Source organism: Saccopteryx bilineata, chromosome 1 (assembly GCF_036850765.1).
Source record: "Saccopteryx bilineata isolate mSacBil1 chromosome 1, mSacBil1_pri_phased_curated, whole genome shotgun sequence".
NCBI lineage: Eukaryota > Metazoa > Chordata > Mammalia > Chiroptera > Emballonuridae > Saccopteryx > Saccopteryx bilineata.
In genome coordinates, this window is record NC_089490.1 from 154551280 (window position 1) to 154574108 (window position 22829).

Below are 22829 nucleotides of genomic sequence, written 5' to 3' on the forward strand. Positions count from 1 at the left end.
CGGGTCAATCCCTGGGTGAGCACATACAGGAACAGATCAGTGTTTCTCTCTCTCTCTTTCTAAAGTATGTCCCTTCCTCTCTCTAAAATCAATAAAATAATTTTTTTTTTTTTTTTTTAGTGAGAGAAAGACAGACAGAAAGGGAGAGAGATGAGAAGCATCAACTCATAGTTAAAGTACCTTAGTTGTTCATTGATTGGTCTCTCATATGTGCCTTGACCAGTGGGTTCCAGCTGAGCCAGTGATCCTTTGCTCATGACAGTGACCATGGGGTCATGTCTATGATCCCACGCTCAAGCCAGAGGAGCCCATGAACATGCTGGTGACCTTGGGGTTTTGAACCTGGATCCTCAGTGTCTCAGGCTGATGCTCTATCCACTGCACCACCGCCTGGTCAGGTAATAAACATTTATTTTGTGTGTTGTGACAGAGACAGAGAGGGACACATAAGGACAGACAGACAAGAAGGGAGAGAGATGAGAAGCATCAATTCTTTGTTGCAGCACCTTAGTTCATTGATTGTTTTCTCTTATGTGCCTTGACGAGGCGGGGGGAGTTGACTACAGCAGACCGAGTAACCCTTTGCTCAAGCCAGTGACCTTGGGCTCAAGCTGGTGAGTTTTGCTCAAATCAGATGAGCCGTGCTCAAGCCAGTGACCTCAAGGTTTCAAACCATCGCCTGATCAGGTGATAAACATTGTTTGAAAATAAAAATAAATAAAAAAGGTTTTTTTAAAAAATCCAAAGAATGGGGGTCAGGACCCTAGATTTGTTCTGTATAGAACAAATCTATCTTAACTTTCTCCCAGCAGAATGTCAGAACAGCACAGGGGCTTGCAGGCATTTGGCAAATACACTGAACAAAAAGGCTGTCCAGCCTGACCTGTGGTGGCGTAGTGGATAAAGCGTCGACCTGGAAATGCTGAGGTCGCCGGTTTGAAACCCTGGGCTTGCCTGGTCAAGGCACATATGGGAGTTGATGCTTCCAGCTCCTCCCCCCGTCTCTGTCTCTCTCTGTCTCTCTCTCTCCTCTCTAAAAAAAAAAAGAATTGAGGGGTTTTTTTTGCCTGACCAGGCGGTGGCGCAGTGGATAGAGCGTCGGACTGGGATGCGGAAGTACCCAGGTTCGAGACTCCGAGGTCGCGCGCGGGCTCATCTGGCTTGAGCAAAGAGCTCGCCAGCTTGGACCCAAGGTCGCTGGCTCCAGCAAGGGGTTACTCGGTCTGCTGAAGGCCCACGGTCAAGGCACATGTGAGAAAGCAATCAATGAACAACTAAGAAGTCGCAACGCGCAACGAGAAACTGATGATTGATGCTTCTCATCTCTCTCTGTTCCTGTCTGTCTGTCCCTGTCTATCTCTGCCTCTGTGGAAAAAAAAAAAAAAAAGGCTGTCCAACCTGACCAGGCAGTAGCACAGTGGATAGAGCATTGGACTGGGATGCAGAGGACCCAGGTTTGAAACCCTAAGGTCACTGGCTTGAGCAGGGGCTCACCAGCTTGCACGCAGGGTCATAGGCTTGAGCATGGAATCATAGATATGACCCCATGGTCGCTGGCTTGAGCCCAAAGGTCATTGGCTTGAAGCCCAAGGTTGCTGGCTTGAGCAAGGGGTCACTCACTCTGCTGCAGCCCCTCCCCCCAGTCAAGACACATATGAGAAAGCAATCAGTGAACAACTAAGGAGACTAAGGAACTGCAACAAAGAATTGATGCTTCTCATCTCTCTCTCCCTTCCTATCTGTCCCTCTCCCTATCTCTTTCTCTCTGTCTCTGTCATGCACAAAAAAAAGAAAAAGAAGGCTGTCCACCTGGGTGTTGTGTTGTCTGGGGCTGTAACTCGCTATTGCCCAAGAGGCCTGGACTTGTCTGTGGGGTTCAGGCACTTTTAAAAATCCATCCGGATGCCTATCCACCCAGGAGGCCTGTTGCCTTTATTCAGCTGAGAGCACAGGTGGGAAAATTGACAAAACAAAGTGGTTTTTAAGAAACAGTGGTGATGCCTGACCAGTGGTGGCACAGTGGATACAGCATCAACTTGGAACACTGAGGTCTCCAGTTTGAAACCCTGGACTTGTCTGGTCAAGGCACATATGAGAGTTGATGCTTCCTGTTCCTCCTCCCCTTCTCTCCACCCCCCCCCCTAAAATGAGTAAATAAAATCTTTTAAAAAAAGAAAAGAAACAGTGGCCTCTCCTCCACACTGTGGTTGGAATTCCGAATTTCCTGGGAAGCCTGTTATGAATTCTGTACATTCCAAGTTTGTAGGCTTATCAGATCTCCAAAGGCAGCCTGCCTGCAGGTATGAGGCTAAAGGCTGGGTGGAGCTCCTGGACACCCATAGGACTCCTGCTCTGTGGGCCAGCATCCCTCAGGTCCCTGTGATTGGCAGAGGATCATCCTAACCAGTAGGACAGGCTGGGGTAGCAGCAAGACCAGTTCAGTAAGGCCCAAGAAAACTGGTCTCTCAATTTCTACAGTCAGGCCTATTCATGAATGTTTTCTTGACTTCATATGGCTCTCCAATTCCTGGCTTCATATGGCTCTCCAACTCCTGCATTTTTTTTTTAAGCAAGCTAGAAAGAGAAAGACAGAAAGGGAAAGATGAGAAGCATCAACCCATTGTTGTGGCACCTTGGTTGTTCATTGATTGCTTTCTCATATGTCTTGCAGGGAGAGGGGCCTCCAGCTGAGCTGGTGACTCCTTATTTAAGCCAGTGACCTTGGGCTCAAGCCAGCGACCATGAGGGTCATGTCTGTGATCCCATGCTCAAGCTGGTACACCACTGCTCAAGCCAGATGAGCCCACGCTCAAGCCAGTGACCTCAGGGTTTCAAACCTGGGTCCTCAGTGTCCCAGGCCTGTGCTCTATCCACTAGGCTACCATCTGATCAGGTTAATACCTGCATCCTTCTGAGGGCCCTAGGAACAAAGCCTCTGCATGACTTCTGCCAGGGGAGATCTTTGAGGAGTTTAGCATGTTTGTTATGCAGGAAGGGCTCCTTTGACACACCCCCACACACACACACACACTTGGAGCAAAGGAATTTGCACTTGGCTTCTACAATGAAGGTCATGTGATGAACATCATGTGACCCACCCAAGGCCACACAGTAACACTACCTGCCATCTTTCAAGTGATTGCCCTGTGTCAAAGCCATTTTTAAAATCTTGACACATGCTCTCATTTATATGGAGTTTACTTAGGTGAGAAAATTGAAAACAAAACAAAAACAAAAAACTGAGGCTCATTTGGGTCTTATCTGAATTGAGTTTGAACCTTCGTGGCTGACCCTGACACTGTGGAAGTGGTAAGTGCTTTGCCTTCAGAATCTATGTTCCTCTTTCCCTAGTTTGTAGGCCCCCCACCTCTGTTTATAGCTCAGATCCTCTATCCTGCAGTAGAAACTGCCTTAAACTCCTAGACCAGCATGGGTCTGGTTTGAACTTCCAGCACCACTCTGAATTAATCAGCAATTGGGTCTCCCTCAGCCCCAGAATGGTGCTGTGAAAGCATGGATTCTGGCAATCCCTGAGCTCAGTCCCAATTCTGACCTGGTCACTCACCAGCTGTGTCTCTGGGAACAAGATTTAATGTCTCAGAACCTGAAGTTGCTAATCAGTACAGTTGGGGCAGTTATCCCAACCCCCCAGGGTTGTTGTCATCAGGGCACATTGTTAGCACATGTGCTCAGACTGTTTCTGCTCTTTCTTCACACACCCTCAGCGCTGGCTCCTATTCAATCCAGAAAGTTCGTTTTACAAGCCCCAGATATAATGGACCCATTAAAACATCATGTTGTAGCAGCCCCTACATTCCCTCTTTACCACGTCTTTCCCAAAAGCCTCTCGCTTCCTGGGTCCTTGTTCCACATTCACCCTGACTTCAGGCTTCCAGGACCTTTGGGATCCCATCTAGTTCTGCCCAGTTTCCTCTTCCCTGAAGTCTGGTGGATCCCTGCTCCCCTGGTACTCGTTCACCTGTGACACAGCTACTAAGCCCTTGAAATGTGGTCAGTTTAAATCAGGGTATGTTATATGTGCCAAAACACCAGATTTCAAGGGCTCTGTAAGAAAAAAATTCATTAATATTTTTATGTTGATCACGTTGATAACTTTTTGTAACTTTGAGTTAAGCAGAAGACATGAAAATTTTTTTCACCTGCTTTTTACTTTATTAATATGGCAGCTGAAGGATTTTTAAAATACATGTGTGACTCATGGTATGTTTCTGTTGAACAGCACGGGTCTTCATCACCCTGTACCTGCCGATCCATCAGCCTCCCTCCTTCCACACAAACATTAGAGCTTCATTTTCAGACCCAGCATCTCACCCCTTCAAAGCACTTATGTGTGTGCACGTCAGACATCTCCTTGTAAATGCAGTCCCGCCATAGGAGAGCGTACTGGAGTTCTGGTGTGATTGCTGTCCTGGGGGTGTCCCGGGGAACATAGCCAGGGCTGGGCTCTGCAGGCAAGTTGGCTGGAGAAGCAAATGCCTGAGGGGCTCTGAGGACTGGAGGCTCCCAGTTAAGAAGGCACTGCCTAGGCATGGCTGGGGCACTAAAAATCCTGCTGCTAGGACCTGCCACAGTTCTCAAGGTTGTGACAATCGTTGGTCTGGGCCTGTGAGCAAGTGGTGCTCCCCACACGTACCCTGTGCCCCACTGAACTTGGTACACACCCATTTGTTCCTTGGTGCCCTCAAACAGGCAACTCTTTGTCCCTCTTCCTGGAACGTTGATCCCAGTGTCACCTGAGCCCTGGGTCGTCTCTCCATGATTCCTCCATCAGGGCATCTCTACCATACTGGGGTTTTCGCCTGCTTGTTTGTCCTCTTGATGGCATGTCTCTGCTGTCTTTCTCCTCATCACTGACCCCTATTGTAACCAGCTCTATGTAAATATCTGTTGAGTTTATGGCAGTCATTTTCAGATGCCTGTGATCTGGCTCTGCCTCTCCGACAAAGGGGCATAAATTCACACCTTTTTCTTTTTTTTAATTTTTATTTATTTTTTACAGAGACAGAGAGTGAGTCAGAGAGAGGGATAGACAGGGACAGAGAGAGATGAGAAGCATCAATCATTAGTTTTTCATTGTGCGTTGCAACACCTTAGTTGTTCATTGATTGCTTTCTCATATGTGCCTTGACCGCGGGCCTTCAGCAGACCGAGTAACCCTTTGCTGGAGCCAGCGACCTTGGGTTCAAGCTGGTGGGCTTTTTGCTCAAACCAGATGAGCCCACGCTCAAGCTGGCGACCTCGGGGTCTCGAACCTGGGTCCTCTGCATCCCAGTCTGACGTTTATCCACTGTGCCACCGCCTGGTTAGGCCACACCTTTTTCTTATCACAATGGCTGGAGCATCTAGTATTCTAAGTAGCCAGGACCTGGGACCATAACCCTCACTCTATATGCTGAACAGTGAGCAGTAGATCCTGGCCTGCTTAGAGTTTGTAGTTAAGCTTAGCTCTTGGTGTTTTATCTGCTATCTTTTCTGCCCTTTAGTTTCTTAGCTTTTGAAATGTAATGAATTTGGTGACGTTCTGGCTGCTGGCTTTAACTCAAGTGAAAGGGCAAGTAGGATTCTCAGGAGGCAACCAGAGGCTCTCTCTGCCTTTGTCTCTAGCCTGGAGGTGGGAAGGGCTCCAGAGAAACCTACCCCTGAATGAGGGGCTGAGCAGAAGTGAAGTAATCCCTGCCACCCCTGCCAGGGTATTCCCTGGGCTGGGTCCTGGGAAAGGCTGGCACTTCATGTGACTTGGTGGGAAAAAAGCTCCTCTTGACAGAGCTTCCCCTATAACCAATTGAAAAATGTTTGTTGATTTTTTAAAGATTTTGTTTATTCATTTTAGAGAGGAGGGGAGAGATTGAGAAAGAGGGAAGGAGCAGGAAGCATCAACTCCCATATGTGCCTTGACCAGGCAAACCCAGGGTTTTGAACCGGCATCTCAGGGTTCCAGGTCAACATTGTATCCACTGCGCCACCACAGGTCAGGCCGATGGTTTTTTGTTTTTTAAACGGCTTTATTGAGATATAATTCACTCACAGAACAATTTACCCTTTTAGAGTATATATAATTCAGTGTTTTTTAGTATATTCACAGCATTGTGCATTCATCACCACCACCAATTTTAGAATATTTCCATCACCCCCAAAAGATGCCCCAGCCCCTGGCAACCACAAATCCACTTCCTGTCTCTGGATCTGCCTGTTCTGGACATTTCACATAAATGGAGTCACGTACTCTGTGGCCTTAGGTGCCTGGCTTCTCTCACTGAGCATTGGTGGTGAGTGTTGGTGCTGCACTCCTTACCAAGGCTGAGTAATAGTCCAGTGTGTGGATAGACCACATTTAGTTTGTCCGTTCACCAATTGATGGACACTTGGGTTGCTTCCATGTTTTAGCAATTGTGAATCGCACTGTTGTGAATACATGTACAAGTCTGTGTATAGATGTGTTTTCAGTTCTCCTAGGTAGATGGATACCTAGGAGTGGATTGCTGACTGGTCCTGAATGCTGTCATGAGCACTTCAAGGGCAAGAGGGCTGAAGCCCCCTACCCCTTCCTGGTTACCTTTAGCGGCCTGTTCCTGAATCCGCTTTTTATTTCCTTGCAGCTGATTCACCTGGAGATCAAGCCAGCCATCCGGAATCAGATCATCCGCGAACTGCAGGTGCTGCATGAGTGTAACTCCCCATACATTGTGGGCTTCTATGGGGCCTTCTACAGCGATGGGGAGATCAGCATCTGCATGGAGCACATGGTGAGCTCAGTGGGGCACCCTGGACCCAGAGGCCAGCCTATATCCCCAGAGACCAGGGAGATAAAACAGGATAAAGGGTTCATGTAGAATGAGAGGGTGGTTGGTGAAAAGAAGGTCCCCTGCCTGTGTCCCTTAGGCTTCTGTCCTGAGAGGCCACGGCATGCCTTTTTCCAAGGCAGTCCTCCTGGAGATAGTCAATACCATACAAACATATGTGTATAAGTTCTTTCATTTTTACGCACCAGAGGCCTTCCTCCCAACTTTGCTCTTTCAGTGGGTCAAGGTGGAAATCATTTCCTGTTGGCATATAGAGAGCCAGCTCTTTTTCCCTACCGTCTGGTGTTTTGGCATCTGTATGTAACTATAAGGTAACTTATTAAACTCTTTTGTTGGGGACACTGAAGTTGTTTCTGATCCCTTTCCTGTTTTGAATGATGCTACCTTGAATGGTCTTGCATTGAAGCAGGCATCCCTGAGGGGTGAAGTCCTGCCAATGGAATGGCAGGGCCCAAGGGTACATGCGAATAGAAATTGGATCAATGTCTCCAAAGTGTCTTTTAAAGAGAGTAAAGCAGTTCAGGAGCTGCTTCAAAGAAAGGACCTGGGTCTGTACCTTGCTCAGTTCTGTGGAATTAGAAGCTCTGGGGTAGAGCAGATGCACCCATCTTTTTCTTAAACCACCACGGTGGAGTCGACTGCACCCCCTGGTTAGGAAACTCTGGTCTTGAAGCTTAGAAATCGGTGGAATTGGATGTAACAAAAGCAGAAGTGGTCAGAGCTGAGGGCCTTAGGGGAAATGCCACAGACCCTCTGTTAAGCCCAGTTGATCAGTTACCAGACTGCCTGACAGAGTAAGGCCTCGTGGGGCTCTTGCAAAACCAGGATGCGGCCCATGAGGGCTTCAGTTACTCTTTGCCAATTGCTGTCCCTGACAGTTTTGTAATGAAGGCAGAAAATTAATTTGAGCAAGTGCCTACAAAGAATTTGTTGTGAGCAGGCTTCTTGGGGTAACAGCTCAGAGGGAGTGTCCTCCAGAAGGTGTTCCCTGTCTTCCCTTCTTGCCTCTGAAATCCCAGAGATCCCCACCAAGCAGCACCCTGAAGGAGTCCTGTTCCTCACCTGGGAGAGGGTGATCCTGTCTGCCTACCTGAAGGGCAAAGTCACTGTGTAGACAAGAATCAAGGAGGGGAAAGGACGGAAGTCACTTTGTGATCTGAGGGGAGACTTGGTACAGTAGCTCCTCCTCCTTCCCCCTCCCAGTTTTCTCCCTCACCTCCTTCACTTTTCTCCGCCCTCCTCCCCAGTGCTCTTGGCCACCTGTTCTCCCTGAACAGTGCGAGAATTTGAAGGCACCTTTTTCCTTTACTGAAAAGGGGAAGTGGCACCCCTCCACTCCCCCTTCTGTTCTTGGTGAATGTGAAACATGGGCTCCAGCACCAGGCTCTGCATCCCAGCAACACACAGTCGGAGCCACCAGGAGGCAGCGGGCAAGTGCTAGCCAGCCTATTTATTTATTGTGCTCCTAATTTAAAAGTTCCTAGTTGTATTTTTTTGGTTCACTTTTATAATGAGCATACAAGAACGGGGCCCAAATATATAATACCCAAATGAAAAGGCATGCTACGGTGAGGCCTGCACTCCCCCGCTTTCTCCTGATAGGGCTTATGCTCCACAAAACTTGGAGGCCACTGATTTTCAAGATTGAAATGAGCCTTAAAGAGAGAGGCATGGTGAGGAAGGCACGAAGAGAACAAAATGACATTAAAGCAGCAAAAGAGTCTTTGCTGTCACCGTTCCTTACAGTATTTTCATGTCAAATGAACCCCTCCAGAATCGATCCACGTGTGCATAGGTTCTCCCTGTTTGTGGGACATTTCTGCTTCATATGTTCATGTGCCATATTGTAAGGCACCCCACATGGCAGTGGAGATGGCACCCTGGGGTGAAGCCTCCATCTCACCACCCAACTCTCAACATGTAACTGGATGAGAGTCTCACCCCTTCTTGCCTGTCAAGCTAAGGACAGTGGTAGTTAGTGTCTTCCCCTGGCCCAGGTCACACAGGACATTGAGTAAATAATTACCATCGTCAAAGGCCATTTCTCATTTCTCTGTCACCTTCATTTCTCTTTTTTTACCGTCATGACATCCTACCTAGTCAATATCCCACATGTGGAACTATTCATCTCCGCGCAGAGCAAGGTTTCATCTCTGCACACGGTCATTTCGGAATTGGCTCTTATTTCCCCTCAGGGAGGCTCCAGCTGCAGCTTTTTTTTTTTTTTTTTTTTTACAGAGATAGAGAGAGAGTCAGAGTGAGGGATAGACAGGGACAGACAGACAGGAACGGAGAGATGAGAAGCATCAATCATTAGTTTTTCGTTGCGCATTGCGACACCTTAGTTGTTCATTGATTGCTTTCTCATATGTGCCTTGACCGTGGGCCTTCAGCTGACCGAGCAACTCCTTGCTTAAGCCAGCGACCTTGGGTCCAAGCTGGCGAGCTTTTTGCTCAAGCCAGATGAGCCCACGCTCAAACTGGCAACCTTGGGGTCTTGAACCTGGGTCTTCCGCATCCCAGTCTGACACTCTATCCACTGCGCCACCACCTGGTCAGGCTCCAGCTGCAGCTTTTGAGAAAAGACCCCCTAATTGATAATAAAGCCCAGATTCAGCACACAAGGTTATGCCTCACCAGGCCAGTGTGTTGACCTTCAGAGCTTGGAGACAGCAGGGCTGACAGTTTCTGGGTGGCCCAACCCTGTTACAGGAGAAACTCTGGCATGGACCCAGGGGACAGTGGATATCTCAGGGCAGTGTAGCTGGGGAGCTGCTTACTGATCACTCAGAGGCTCTAGTAAATGAAGAATGCACCCCCTTGTTCTGTAATAATGAAAAATCAGACACATTGTCAGTCAGGGACAGAAGGAATGCCACTGGGCTGCTCTGCAGTGAGAAACGAAGTCAGCCTGTGTGAACCGGATCAGAAAATCCCCCAGGAGAAAAGATGCATGATATGAATCTGCTTATGAATATTTTTAAAATTCTGTATTTTCTTGTGCATATGGATGTGCATGCAGTTGTGCAGAAGGATCTGGAAGACTATTAAGTCACACTTTGGGGGAGGCAAGTGGAATCACTGGAGGATCAGGGTATAACTTATCTACATTTAAATTTTTATAAAAATATGTGTTTATGTACTACCTGCTTAATAAAAGTAAGATTTTAAGAACATTTAAAACATACATACAAACTGAAACTGTATAGTCATGCAAAAAAGACAGATTTGGGGTCAAGAAGACCTAGTTGTGACATCCCCTGCACCACATCCTATGCATGTGACTTGAGTAAATGACTTACCTTCTTAGCTGTAGACCAGGGAGTCTCACCCAGGAATACTGGGCAATGTCTGGGGACATTGTCACAACTAGGGAGATGCTGGTGGAGGTCAGGGATGTTGCTCACACCTCACAGTTTGCAGGACAGCCCCCACAGAGAATGGCCTGGCCCCGTGTTCCCAGTGCCAAGGGGGAGACCCTGTAGAGAGAGCAGTATTGTCCTTTACAGAGGTGTTATGAGTTAATTCCTGAGTCCCCAGCATAATGCCTGATCTACCATAGCCTCTCTGACAATGTCTTCCCTGAGTGGCCTTATGGCCTTATTCAGTGAACATATTGCATCTCTATGAAAGTTCAGAATGAAAAGATCTGTGTTAGGGAACAGGGATTACAGTTTAAAAACTGTTTTTAATCCTTTTAAGGTTGATTGATAAAATAAGAAATGAGAATAAAAGGAATTTCCATCTCACTCTACAGGTAGAGCGGGGCGGGCCAGACACCCTAGTCAGAACAGGCTCACCTTCCTGGGTTCCTCCTGAGCCACACTCACCCTCTACAAGTTTGGGTCCCTTGCTTTTGGACAGTCATACACATTCCTGAAGCTTCAAAGTGTACTGCGTTTTCTAGAACTCTCCACCACAGGCACTGTGTGGATGCTAAAGAGGGGAGAACTGTGCACCTCAGGCTTCTCCCTGTGCCAGTGAAGCAGAAAGTGCCCCAAGGAAGTGGCACCTGTGGGACACCTAGAGCAGCACAGTGGAGGAAATACAGTATCTGGGGCCACCTGGCCACCAGTTCAAATGGTAGCCCCACTTAACCCCTGAGCCTCAGCCCCACTTTCCTCTTTTAGAGTGCAGAGGAGATCAAGGCAGGCTCTGGCTCATGGTTGGAACTTGGCCATGTCCACCTAAAGTCCTAGGGGGTCTGGTAGGCGTATCCTCAGGGCCCCACCTCAAAAGAGGCACTTGGTCAGAGCCAGTAAAAACCTGAGTTTTGGTCTCCAGATTTGTTGCCAGACAACCTTGCACAAGACACTTGATTTCTGTCATTTCCTCATTGTCAGATGGATTTTGGGCCACACCCAGGGTGAGGTAGGAGGGATCAACCAGGATGACCTGTGTCAGGTCCTTTGCAGGACAATGCCATGCTTAACAGCAAGTGCAGGACAAGACCTAAGGGAAGGGGCAGGCCCTGGCCGGTTGGCTCAGTGGTAGAGCGTCGGCCTGGCATGCGGAAGTCCTGGGTTCGATTCCCGGCCAGGGCACACAGGAGAAGCGCCCATCTGCTTCTCCACCCCTCCCCCTCTCCTTCCTCTCTGTCTCTCTCTTCCCCTCCCACAGCCAAGGCTCCATTGGAGCAAAGTTGGCCCCGGGTGCTGAGGATGGCTCTGTGGCCTCTGCCTCGGGCTCTAGAATAGCTCTGGTTGCAACAGAGCAACGCCCCAGATGGGCAGAGCATTGCCCCCTGGTGGGCGTGCAGGGTGGATCCCGGTCAGGCGCATGCAGGAGTCTGTCTGACTGCCTCCCCGTTTCCAGCTTCAGAAAAATAGAAAAAAAGGGGGGGGCGGGGCAGTGCTGTCATCCCCAGGTGTCCTCAGTGTGTTCCTTCCTAACTAGGTGGGTGGGAGGGGGTGGCAAGGGAGAGGCCAGTCAGCTTGGCCACCTCCTGTACTGGGCACTTACAGGCATCACCTTTGCTCTCAGTCCCTGTCCTTCTTGGGACTGTGACAAGAGCCCAGTCCCAGAAGTGGACAAGTCTAGCTCGTGCACCCTCGAGGAGGCTCCAGTTGCAAGCCTGGTGGCTGGGCCTGCTGCTGTCATGGCAACCTCAGGAGGGCTCAGTCAGGGGGAGTACACAGGTACTCTTTGCCCTTCTGCAGTAAGTATGCCATCCTGAGGCCAACGGTTGCCTTTAGCTTTGGTCTGGCCTCTGTTTTCTATGTAGAAAATCAGATTACAGTTTTCTGGGAACCAGGGAATTACTACATTTTAAAACCTGCCACTTCAGCGTTCCTCTGGGATGTATCTGCAGGAGCCCCACCTGGCTGCCTGCTTAGAGCGCTTGCTTTCTCTCTCCTGTTCTGCCCCCAGGACGGTGGCTCTCTGGACCAGGTGTTGAAAGAAGCCAAGAGAATTCCAGAAGAGATCCTGGGGAAGGTCAGCATTGCGGTGAGTGTACGGGCACCATCCCCCGGCCATCCCAGTGGTGGGTATGTATGTCCACATGCTCCTATTTCCATGCTCAGATGCTTTATTCTTATTCCTGCCCACTCCACCTGGCCCATGGTGCATGTCACTGCAGAGAGGGAGATTGCTGACACCAGTCTCCACCAGCTGCAGTACTGAGCAGGGGCATCCCTTTGCTCACAAAATAGGGGTAATGCTTTCCCGCCCCATATAGGTGCCTGGGTTGCATGGGGCCCCAGTGGTATAGTCCCAGGCACAGGGTCCCCTAGCACAATAGTGTGTTTGTTTTCTCTCTGACTTTGTGACAGACCCATTACACCCTTCACCCCATCAGTCTAGGGGGTGGGTCCTTAGCACAGCCCTGGCACCAAAAGAAGAGATGATGCCTATTTGGTGGGTACGACTTCTGAGGCAGGGCAGCCAGCTAGACACTCACAGCCTTCCTAACAGTGCCTTGGGCCTTGTCCTAGCGTCCGTGGACCTCAGCCCCTCCTCTGAGACTGAGGGGATGGCAGTGTCAGCCTGGCGGATGGGTGGGCGGGCAGTCACGTGATAATTAGTAAAGTAGGCATCTATATGTCACTGCCGTGACTCTGCCTCTCTGTCTTGCCCCTGCCCCTGAAAACAGGGTCCTTGAGCTGGTCTTACACACTGTGACCACCAAGTCTAGCCCACATGCCTCTCTAGGGGAGACTCCCCAACATGGCACTGCCCTACTGATCCCCCCCCCCCCCGTGACTCCCTTGCAGGTTCTTCGGGGCCTGGCGTATCTCCGGGAAAAGCACCAGATTATGCACCGAGGTAAGAGGGACAGGAGCCCCTCCCAAGCCACCTGGGCCAGTGGGTGGGCCTGAGTCATATCTCACCAACTGGCTCTGCTCTCAGATGTGAAACCGTCTAACATCCTCGTCAACTCCCGTGGGGAGATCAAGCTGTGCGATTTTGGGGTGAGCGGGCAGCTCATTGACTCCATGGCCAACTCCTTTGTAGGAACTCGATCCTACATGTCTGTAAGTCCTACAAGAGGTGTTTTAACATCATGTGCCATACCCTACCCCCTCTCCCATTAGGCTCTTCCCCACTTTTCATAAGCTTTTCCAAAAGCCTGCATGTCCTCGTAATATACTTTCTTTTTTGTTTGCTGCATTTCTCCTCTCAGATATTCTTATTTCTACCATGGTCTTGCCCAGGTTTGTCTCTGGGAATGCCTGCCTGGTTTCTTCCCACTGGTAGTAAAAATCTAGTCAAGAGAGAGTAGTCAGTTAATTTCTGAGCCAAGAACCTAGCCCTGAGATATTTTAGGAAACATCTGGGTGATAATTGGAGCAGATTCAGAGAACTTAGTCTTGGGATTGCTGTGAAAAAGGAGGAATTCTACTTTCTTTCTTGGGCCAGTCATCCTTTTCCAAAAGTGCCAAGATTTGGGTTTTAAAGAGCTGCTGTCAGCCCAGGCTAGAAAGCTTTTCTCTCCAAAGGTGGGTGGAGGGAGAAGACAGAATCACTTTGGTCTCTAGAGGGGTGGGAGGGGTCAGGATGGGACTGTGGGGAACAGTGAAGAGACACCTAGATGCCACCCCTGATCCAGTGATCTGCCCCCGGGTTCCATTGTTCATTTTTATCCCTCAGGGCCTTTCTTTCCTCTTAGTTTTCTCTGTCTTACCCAACAGCCAGAGCGGTTGCAAGGCACTCACTACTCAGTGCAGTCGGACATCTGGAGCATGGGCCTGTCCCTGGTGGAGCTGTCCATTGGAAGGTACCCCATCCCTCCACCAGATGCCAAGGAGCTAGAGGCCATATTTGGCCGGCCCGTGGTTGATGGGGCAGAAGGAGAGCCTCACAGCATCTCGCCGCGGCCGAGACCCCCTGGACGTCCCATCAGTGGTACGGTCTGAATCTGGCACTTCTGGTTTGAATGGGCAGTGACCTGCACAGGGAATGCTATGCCAGGGGATGGCAGCTGCCTCCCCTCTGGCCCCTCTTGGCACCACCTGTCCCCTGGGTCATGCTAACTGCGGTCAGTAGCCCTCAGGTAGCCCTGAGCCTTCTAGGGACATGCTGGGAGCAGCGGCCCCAACCTGCCCTCTCTGGGCCAGCTGCACCTGTTACCACCAGCTGCACCTGGTGCCACCAGCTGGTGGAGTCTAGAGACCAACCCTTCAGCCAAGCCACTGGTTGGGTCGATTTTTTTAACATTTTATCATGAAAATTTCCAAGTGTGCAGAAAAGCCAAAAGGCTTGCCCAGTGAACGCCCTTATGCTCACCGCCTAGTTGCTGCCCTGGATATTCCGCTGTATTGGAGCCAGGCCTTCTGGGGAGACCCAAAATTGAAAGGAACTTGACTCAGAATTTCCTTGGGTGGTTTGTAGAACATACAGGCAGCACAACATGGGAGGAGACAGGAGGTATGGGGGGCACTGGACACCAGAGCAGCCACCTCTGAGGTGGGGAACTGAGAGGTTCAGGCTGATGCTTCCACCACTTTGGGGGGTAGAGAGAGGGAGGGTTGCAGCTGAGATGGTGTAACTGGTGAACGGTGCTTGACAGGAAGGGAGTCGAGTTAAATGAGATTCCAAGGAACGTACAGTGGACTGTGGTCAGTAGGTTTCATAACAGTTTTATTGAGATAGAATTCAAGTACTTTATGATTCACTCTTTTCAAGAGTATAATTCAGTGGATTTTGGTATCCTCCAAAGGTTCTCCAACTGTCATCTCTATCTAATTCCAGAACATTCAATCACTACAAAAGGAAACTTGATCCCTACCGCCTCCCCCATCCTGGCACCCACAGATCTACTCTCTCTCTGAATTTATCTGTTCTGGACATTTCACATAAATGGAATCACACACTGTGTGGCCTTTTGTGTCTGACTTCTCTCACCAAGCATCATGTGTTCAAGGTTCCTCCATATTGTAGCAAGTGTCAGTGCTGCACTCCTTGTGGCCGAATAAGATTTTTCCTGTCTGGATGGATCATGATTTGTGTATCTGTTCACCACTGATAGATACTTAGCCTGTCAAATGGTGTTTTCATGGTATTTTCAAGTCTAGACCTTCCCCTTCCCTGGAGCCACACCCAGATTGCTGGGGTGTCCTGATTTCCTCTAAGGAGGAAATCTTGCCCCCATCTGTACCTTCAGGCCCTGCCCCCATGTCTCTCAGTTTGACTCTAAGATGGCCTCCCAGGTGTTCCCCTTCAGCCCCTTCCCAACTGGGAGGAACAGTGGTTCATGCCAGGCCACCTTGGCCCACCAGCCCCTTCTTCAGTCCCTACCCCAGCCCTAATGCTCTCACAACCAGTGGCTTGGTTGGTCCGAGTGTCAGTCTCAGGCACTGGGGATAGCTCAGTTGAGTAGCGCATTGGCCCCAAATGGGGGTTGCCAGGTAGATCTCAGTGGGGGCACTTGTGGGAATCTGTCTCTATCTCCCTTTCTCTCTTAAAAAAATAATTAGATGTGAAATTACTTTCCCAGGAAGTGAACTTAGTAGCCAGGCCAGGGAAGCCTCCCACAATTCAGTCCAGTGTAGGGAGAAGAGTACCTGGCTTATTCAGTGTGCTCAGACCTTAATGCCCAACACAAATACATCGGCCACTTGCCCATCTCACCCTCATATTTGTTTCTCCCCTGGGCAGGTCACGGGGTGGACAGCCGGCCAGCTATGGCTATCTTTGAACTGCTGGACTATATTGTGAACGAGGTGGGTACCTGAAGGCTCTTTGGCACATCTTCATCCCAGTGGAATTAAGCTAATCCTATAGGAGCACATTACCAAAAAGAAGAGAATTCAACACATGGGCTGTGGATTTTGTTGGTGAGGGGGCCAAGGGGAGAGCTGGAGACCATTCTTTTCAGTAGGAGGTTATCTGTTTATTTATTTATTTACAGGGAGAGAGAGAGAGTCAGATAGAGGGATAGATAGGGACAGACAGACAGGAACGGAGAGAGATGAGAAGCATCAATCATCAGTTTTTCGTTGCGACACTTTAGTTGTTCATTGATTGCTTTCTCATATGTGCCATGACCGTGGGCCTTCAGCAGACTGAGCAGCCCCCTGCTTGAGCCAGTGACCTTGGGTCCATGCTAGTGAGCTTTATGCTCAAGCCAGATGAGCCTGCGCTCAAGCCGGCAACCCCGGGGGTCTCGAACCTGGGTCCTTCCGCATCCCAGTCTGACGCTCTATCCACTGCGCCACCACCTGGTCAGGCAGTAGGAGGTTATCTGTTGTAATAACATGTGGCCTTCCTTCCGGCCATTCTGCAGAAATTTACCCCTACCCAAGGAACATATTTTTGTGTTTATAAAGATGAATCCAGAATTCCTACCGCAGCCTCCTCCTTTCAAGGCCAACAGCCAAGTGTTGGGGCCAAAGAGCTGTCACTCAGTATCTCTTTGAGCATCTTGGAGTCAGTGTGCATGACATCGTAAATAGTCATACTTCCTTGGGGAAAGTCCAGGTATCCTCTCCTCTCTGGGAAGGAGGCACAGAACACCTAGAAGGGTGGTGTGAATGTTCCCATTGTACAGACAGGTAAACCAAGGCCTAAGGATAAAAGCGGCCTCCTTAGAGGCCTGTAGCTGGGAAGGGGTGTGGCTGACCCTGAATCCTGCCTCTCAGCAAAGTCTGATCACCTTCCCTCAGCCTCTGCTGACATGTGTTTACTGTGGCCCTTTGGAGTCAGGGCAGAGAAACAGGGCAGCCAGGCTGCCTATGGTGTGGGCTTGGCTCAAAGCTGAGTGTCAAGGTGAGTGATTGGTGGCAACAGAACAGGGTGTGGTGACTGGTGACACAGCTGGTCAGAGCCAGACAGTGCCACCCGGTGAGCACCTCTTGCCTCGAGTAGGAAGGCTGGGTCCCAAGACTGGGGAGGGAGGAGGACCTGAGGAGGAAAAGACCCTGTGGGTTTCATCAGGATAGTCTCTGCCCACTGCCTCTCTGACAGGGCCTGATCCTGCACATGACTATCCCCCCTCTGGTATATGTGTGCCAGGCCATGCTCCTCAGGCTTTCCAGCTTTTAGGCCCCAAACCCTGGAACTAGCTGCCCCCTGTGGTCCAGATCTACAGCTCATTCTAGACATCCACAGAGGTGGGTGGCTCAAACAGTGTCAAACCATCCTTCCCTGTAGAAACAGTGTGATCTTTAAGTGAGAGCTTTCAAAAGAAAATCTTGGAAGAGCCCAGCCCAGTTGGCAGAGCTGGCATCAGTACCTGCAGAGAAGCCTTTAGAAGGGAAGGGATGAGTGCTCCCCTCTGCCTCTAGCAGGGTGAAAAGGCAGGGCCAGGAGAGGTGTGTCCTCAGGGTCTCCAAGTGCCACGCTCTCCTCATGTGCACAGTGCTGGGAAGCGTCTTCTGTTCCGAAATTCTAAAACCATCCATGAGCATCTGACACCCACTTGTCTTTTCTCTCCCATAGCCTCCTCCTAAGCTGCCCAGTTGCGTCTTTACCCAGGACTTCCAAGAGTTTGTGAATAAATGGTAAGGTGCCATAGCCTCCAGTGTGGTCTTGGGTAGGTGGGGCTGGGTGCCAGGCCCTAAGATGCCCTACCTCCTCCTGGAAAGGGCAGCGCACACTCCCAGCCATAAAATTAGATGAGCCCTTGCTTCCTGGCTCTGGCCCAAACCCCTCTGTCGAGCCTACCACTCAGGAATGCCGGGTGGATGGCAGCATCCGGTGGGACACCTGTGGTCACCTGAGAACCCAGATTCCCTTTCCAAAGCTGCTAAGTCACAGTGTCCAGCTGCCATCCCTTACTTGTCCCCAAAACCTAGAGTGAACCAGGGTTACGGGCACTTTGGAAATAGGCTGTCCCTACCTTGCCTTCTGCCACCAGATTCCTCCCAATCCCTCGAGTTCTGCATCCCACCAGCTTCTAAACAAGCCTTCCTACCCAGATTCTGGAAGGTGGTCTACTGTTTTGGACTATCTTGCCCTCTGAAGAAGGGCCTGGGGCAACAGGCTGGAGACCAGGAGGGAGGGGCCAGGACCGCCCCACTTAACCTTTCAGGAAGTCTTGCATGTCAGGATGAGCAGATACTGCCAGCTCACTGCTGCCTGGGTACTGCCTGACTCACAGCAGCACACCTGCTCCTGGTGGTAAAGGTACCACTGGCCTTTTGCATGACCTCTGGCCAACACTGTGTGGCACAATTCCAGTTATCCATTATCTGTGTGAACATTTTTATATCCATGCAAGGTTTTTTCTGTTTAAAGACCTACTGTTTGGCCCCATGCTGCTTTGAATAGCTGCATTTAGGCAGTTCTGCTTTTTTGAAGGAAAAAGTTCCATTTTGACAATCAGACTCCCAGACTTAGGGGTTTTACTGGAAATGGAGCAGTGGTTGCTGCTGGGCCTCTGACTGAGGAGCAGCTGGGGATTTCCCACCTTTTCTTTTTTTCCCTATTATCCTGGTCTCAGACCCTTATCCTTTCTTCCCAAGGCGTCCTGCTCTTACACTGCAGGGCAGCACTGGAGTCCTCACCCATGGGGACCAGGCAAGAGAGTGACAGCAAGTCCCCATGGCCACCAACTAACTGCCCTGTCTTGTCTCCCCATGCTCTGTCTTGTTGCCCCACTCATGGAACCCCCAGCCTAATTAAGAACCCAGCCGAGCGAGCGGATCTAAAGATGCTCATGGTGAGTGTGAGTGATGCTGCAGACTCTGGGATCACCAGGGGGACAGGCTGTCACCCAGGGCCCCTTCCTCCTTCTCAGGAAAGAGAGGCCCCGGCCAGCCTCCTGAGCTGGCTTTTGTCATGGGATGCATGTTCCATTGGAGAATCCTGTGTGTCTCCTGGAATGATCCAGAGTGGTCTCTGCCCTCTCAGCTCCTGGGGGAACATAAGGGCCCTAACCCTGCTTGGGTGGGATTTCTGGAGAATGATGGGCTGTAAGTCTTCTGGGCTTCCATCTTGGGCTTATCAAGCCCCCTGTAGGTTGGGGAAGCCAAGGGGTTGGTGACTTCTTTCCCCCCATTGATTTGAGGGGTAGGGAAAGGGGGAAGAAGAGAAAGAGAGAGAGAAGCATTAACTTGTTGTTCTACTTAGTTGTTCCATTAGCTGTGCACTCTTTGGCTGCTTCTCCTATGTGCCCTGACCAGGGGTCGAAGCCACAACTTCGGCCTGCCAGAACAATGCTTCATCCACTGAACTGCCCTGCCATAGGCTGGTGCTTTTCTTTTAATGTCCCATACCATTCAGTGTTCTTGAAAACCAAGGTGGCCACTAAAGCTCGCCTTCCCCTCAGGACCTTTCACAGGACAGTTCTCCCTACAGGATGTGTCCTGTTCCTCCTCTCAAGGATCGCTCCTCCCTTCTGAGTCTTGCCTTCAGCGCCTACTCTCTGAAGGCCCCGGCACCTTGTCTAATCCCAGCCCACTATTAGTTGTGGTGTCAGACTGTGTCCCAGTTGTAGTCACCATTTGCTGTGGTCAGAATAGAAAGCATAGTCTGGAGCAAGCACTGTGTTAGGGAGGGGTCTGCATCTGCCTAATTCTTTCTAGAAACCTTATTATATCTAACATAGGAGGTTTTCCAGTAACGTGTGCTAAAGGAATGTGTGAAAGAAATATGTACCCTGATTAGACAGTGACGCAATGGATAGAGCATCAGCCTGGGACACTGAGGACCCTGGTTCAAAACCCTGAGGTCACTGGCTTGAGCGTGGCTTTGAGCTCAGGCTCACCAGCTTGAGTGTGGGATTATAGCCATGACCCCAAGGTCGCTGGCTTGAGCCCAAGGTTGCTGGCTTGAGCAAGGGGTCACTGGCTCTTCTGTAGCCCCCAGTCAAGGCACATATGAGAAGGCAATCAATGAACAACTAAGGAGCTGCAGCAAAGAATTGATGCTTCTTATCTCTCTCCCTTTCTATCTGTTTATCCCTGTCTGTCCTACCTGTCCCTCTCTGTCACACACAAAAAAGTATCTGCTGTTTAGGACTACCTCTGCAGCCACTCTTTCTGTTGCCCAAGACCACAGGAGTTGTCTTCCCTTCTTTGGTGTTTTACCCAAGCCTGCACCAGCCTTTGGGAAGGTGAAGGTGGTTTTGCCTGGCCCCAGCTTGCATAAAAAGCGGCAGTCAGGGCCCTGGCCGGTTGGCTCAGCGGTGGAGCATCAGCCTGGTGCACGGGGGACCCGGGTTTGATTCCCGGCCAGGGCACATAGGAGAAGCGCCCATTTGCTTCTCCACCCCCCCCCCTTCCTGTCTGTCTCTCTCTCTTCCCCTCCCGCAGCCAAGGCTCCATTGGAGCAAAGAAGGCCCGGGCGCTGGGGATGGCTTCTTGGCCTCGGCCCCAGGCGCTAGAGTGGCTCTGGTCGCGGCAGAGCGATGCCCCGGAGGGGCAGAGCGTTGCCCCTGGTGGGCGTGCCGGGTGGATCCCGGTCGAGCGCATGCGGGAGTCTGTCTGACTGTCTCTCCCCGTTTCCAGCTTCAAAAAAAATACAAAAAAAAAAAAAAGCGGCCTGACCTGTGGTGGCGCAGTGGATAAAGCATCGACCTGGAAATGCTGAGGTCACCGGTTTGAAAACCTGGGCTTGCCTGGTCAAGGCACATATGGGAGTTGATGCTTCCAGCTCCTCCCCCTTCTCTCGCTCTGTCTCTCCTCTCTCTCTCTCTCTCTCTCTCTCCTCTCTAAAATGAATAAATTAAAAAAAAAAAAAAGCGGCAGTCAGGACCTTTGTGTCACATGGGGAAACTAGACCCCCCCGTGGATTCCGAGGCCTTGCCCTCCTGTCCTGGATCACCCCTCCAGGCACACCCTGGTGGGAAAAGCACCCACTCACCCCACCCACTCCAGAACCAGGAAGCTCTAGTGCCTCTGCTATTTCTAGTGGAACCACCAGCCATAGGTGGCTATGTAAATTACTTAAAACAAAATGGAATGTACAGATCTATTCCTCAGTTTCATAAGCCATATTTAAGGGGCCCAGGAGCCTCTTGTGGCCACTGGCTTCCATACTGGGTGGTGGCACTTATAGGAACTTGCTATCCTCACAGGCAATTCTGTTGCAGATCAAATGGTCTCATCTGGAGTGACTCGCCAACAGGGAAACTAGGCCATGTCTGTTGACATCTGTGATTGTCATGACTTGAGGTACTCCTGGCATTGAGGGGATGGGGACCAGACATGCTGGCTCACCACTCCACAGTACCCCAGATGGTCCCCCACAGGGATTGACCTGGCCACAATGTCAGTAGTGCTGATGTGGAGGCCTGGGCTCCAGGGAGCTCAGAGTAGTCTCACCCTACCCTGTTCCACATCTGTGTGGCTTTAGGTATGGTACCAACCTGCTCTGGATTTGCTTTCTCCCTGTCCTGTATGTGTCTTCCTGCACTAGGCGGCCTTTTCTCTCTGTTTCTGGGTTTTCATCTCTGACGGCCTGCTGGGTTTGAGCAAAAGCCTGGTCCGTTTCTTCTCCCCACAGACACTAGGCTGTTTATGGTGTCTCTTCTCTTTCAGAACCATGGCTTCATCAAACGGTCCGAGGTGGAAGAAGTGGATTTTGCCGGCTGGTTGTGTAAAACGCTGCGTCTGAACCAGCCCAGCACACCCACGCGTACCGCTGTGTGATGGGTCTGGCTGCTGACCTGTCCGAATCCCGTCCACCCACCCTTCCCGCCAAGGACAGACCAGCTCTTCTCCTCCCTCTCCTGCTGAGCCTTGGAGGAGACAACATACACACAGCAGAACATTCACTTCCTCTTCCACCTGTCACAATGTGGGCCCTCTGGTCTCTGGGGAAGGGTGATGCTGCCCATGTTGTCGTCTCAGAACCTGCTTAGGTTTTAAAAACAACAACAGAACAAACAAAAAAAAAAACAGGGAAAGAAAAAGCAAACCAAGCCCATTGTACTTGTTCCATTTGTTCTTTGGGTGTCAGCCTCCGGTCTAACCCCAGGGGAAACAGTGTCCCTTAGGGCTGCCCCAGCCAATTGGGCCACAGAGAAATTGGGGTGGGGGTGGCATCAGGCACTGGCTTCACTCCTTTTGCCAGGGACAAAGCCTCAGAAGGAACCCCTGGACATTAGCATCTTTCACCAAAACAGAGGAAGTGCCGCCTTCCATTTCTGTGTGTCATCCCCTCACCTGACACCTGCCCCCTTAAAGGTGGCCCTCAGCAGGCCCAAAAAGCAATCAGCTGTTTGGCTGTCATGAGGTCCACTTCCCCTGGTCACTGCTGCCTCTTGTCATGCAGCCTGGTACAGCCAAATCTGCCTGTCCTTAACAGAGGATCCTGGTCCTCTCCTGTGCCTTAGGAGCAGACACTTCTGACTCTTCATCGTGACAGCTGAGCTGACACTTGACAGAAAGGAAGTGTTGGGTTTCCAAGCTGTCAGTGTGGTTGAAACCTCCAGCAGATCCAGTAGATAAGACCTGTGCTCCCCCTTGCCTATAGATTGGGTGGGTGGCACCCTCCGCCACCTCTGCTTACCCAGTGAATCAAAAGTGACCGCCCAGGGCACATCACTCTTTTGGGCCCCTGACCCATTCCTCCATAGCTGGTTGTAATGAAACAGCAGCAGTGAGGTTGTCTACTGGGGTG

At 50.5% G+C, this 22829-nt stretch overlaps 1 protein-coding gene across 1 annotated transcript in view; it reads left to right on the forward strand.

Annotated features, from left to right (window-relative positions):
- MAP2K2 (mitogen-activated protein kinase kinase 2) overlaps positions 1-22128 on the forward strand; it is a 29546-nt gene extending 7418 nt beyond the window's left edge. The window contains exons 3-11 of the mRNA XM_066276010.1: positions 6618-6764; positions 12192-12269; positions 13037-13088; positions 13173-13297; positions 13955-14168; positions 15921-15985; positions 17703-17764; positions 18879-18924; positions 21746-22128. Coding sequence (XP_066132107.1) covers positions 6618-6764; positions 12192-12269; positions 13037-13088; positions 13173-13297; positions 13955-14168; positions 15921-15985; positions 17703-17764; positions 18879-18924; positions 21746-21856 — 900 coding nt within the window. The 3' untranslated portion in view covers positions 21857-22128. The remainder of the gene's footprint in view (positions 1-6617; positions 6765-12191; positions 12270-13036; positions 13089-13172; positions 13298-13954; positions 14169-15920; positions 15986-17702; positions 17765-18878; positions 18925-21745) is intronic.
- The last annotated feature ends 701 nt before the right edge of the window (positions 22129-22829 follow it).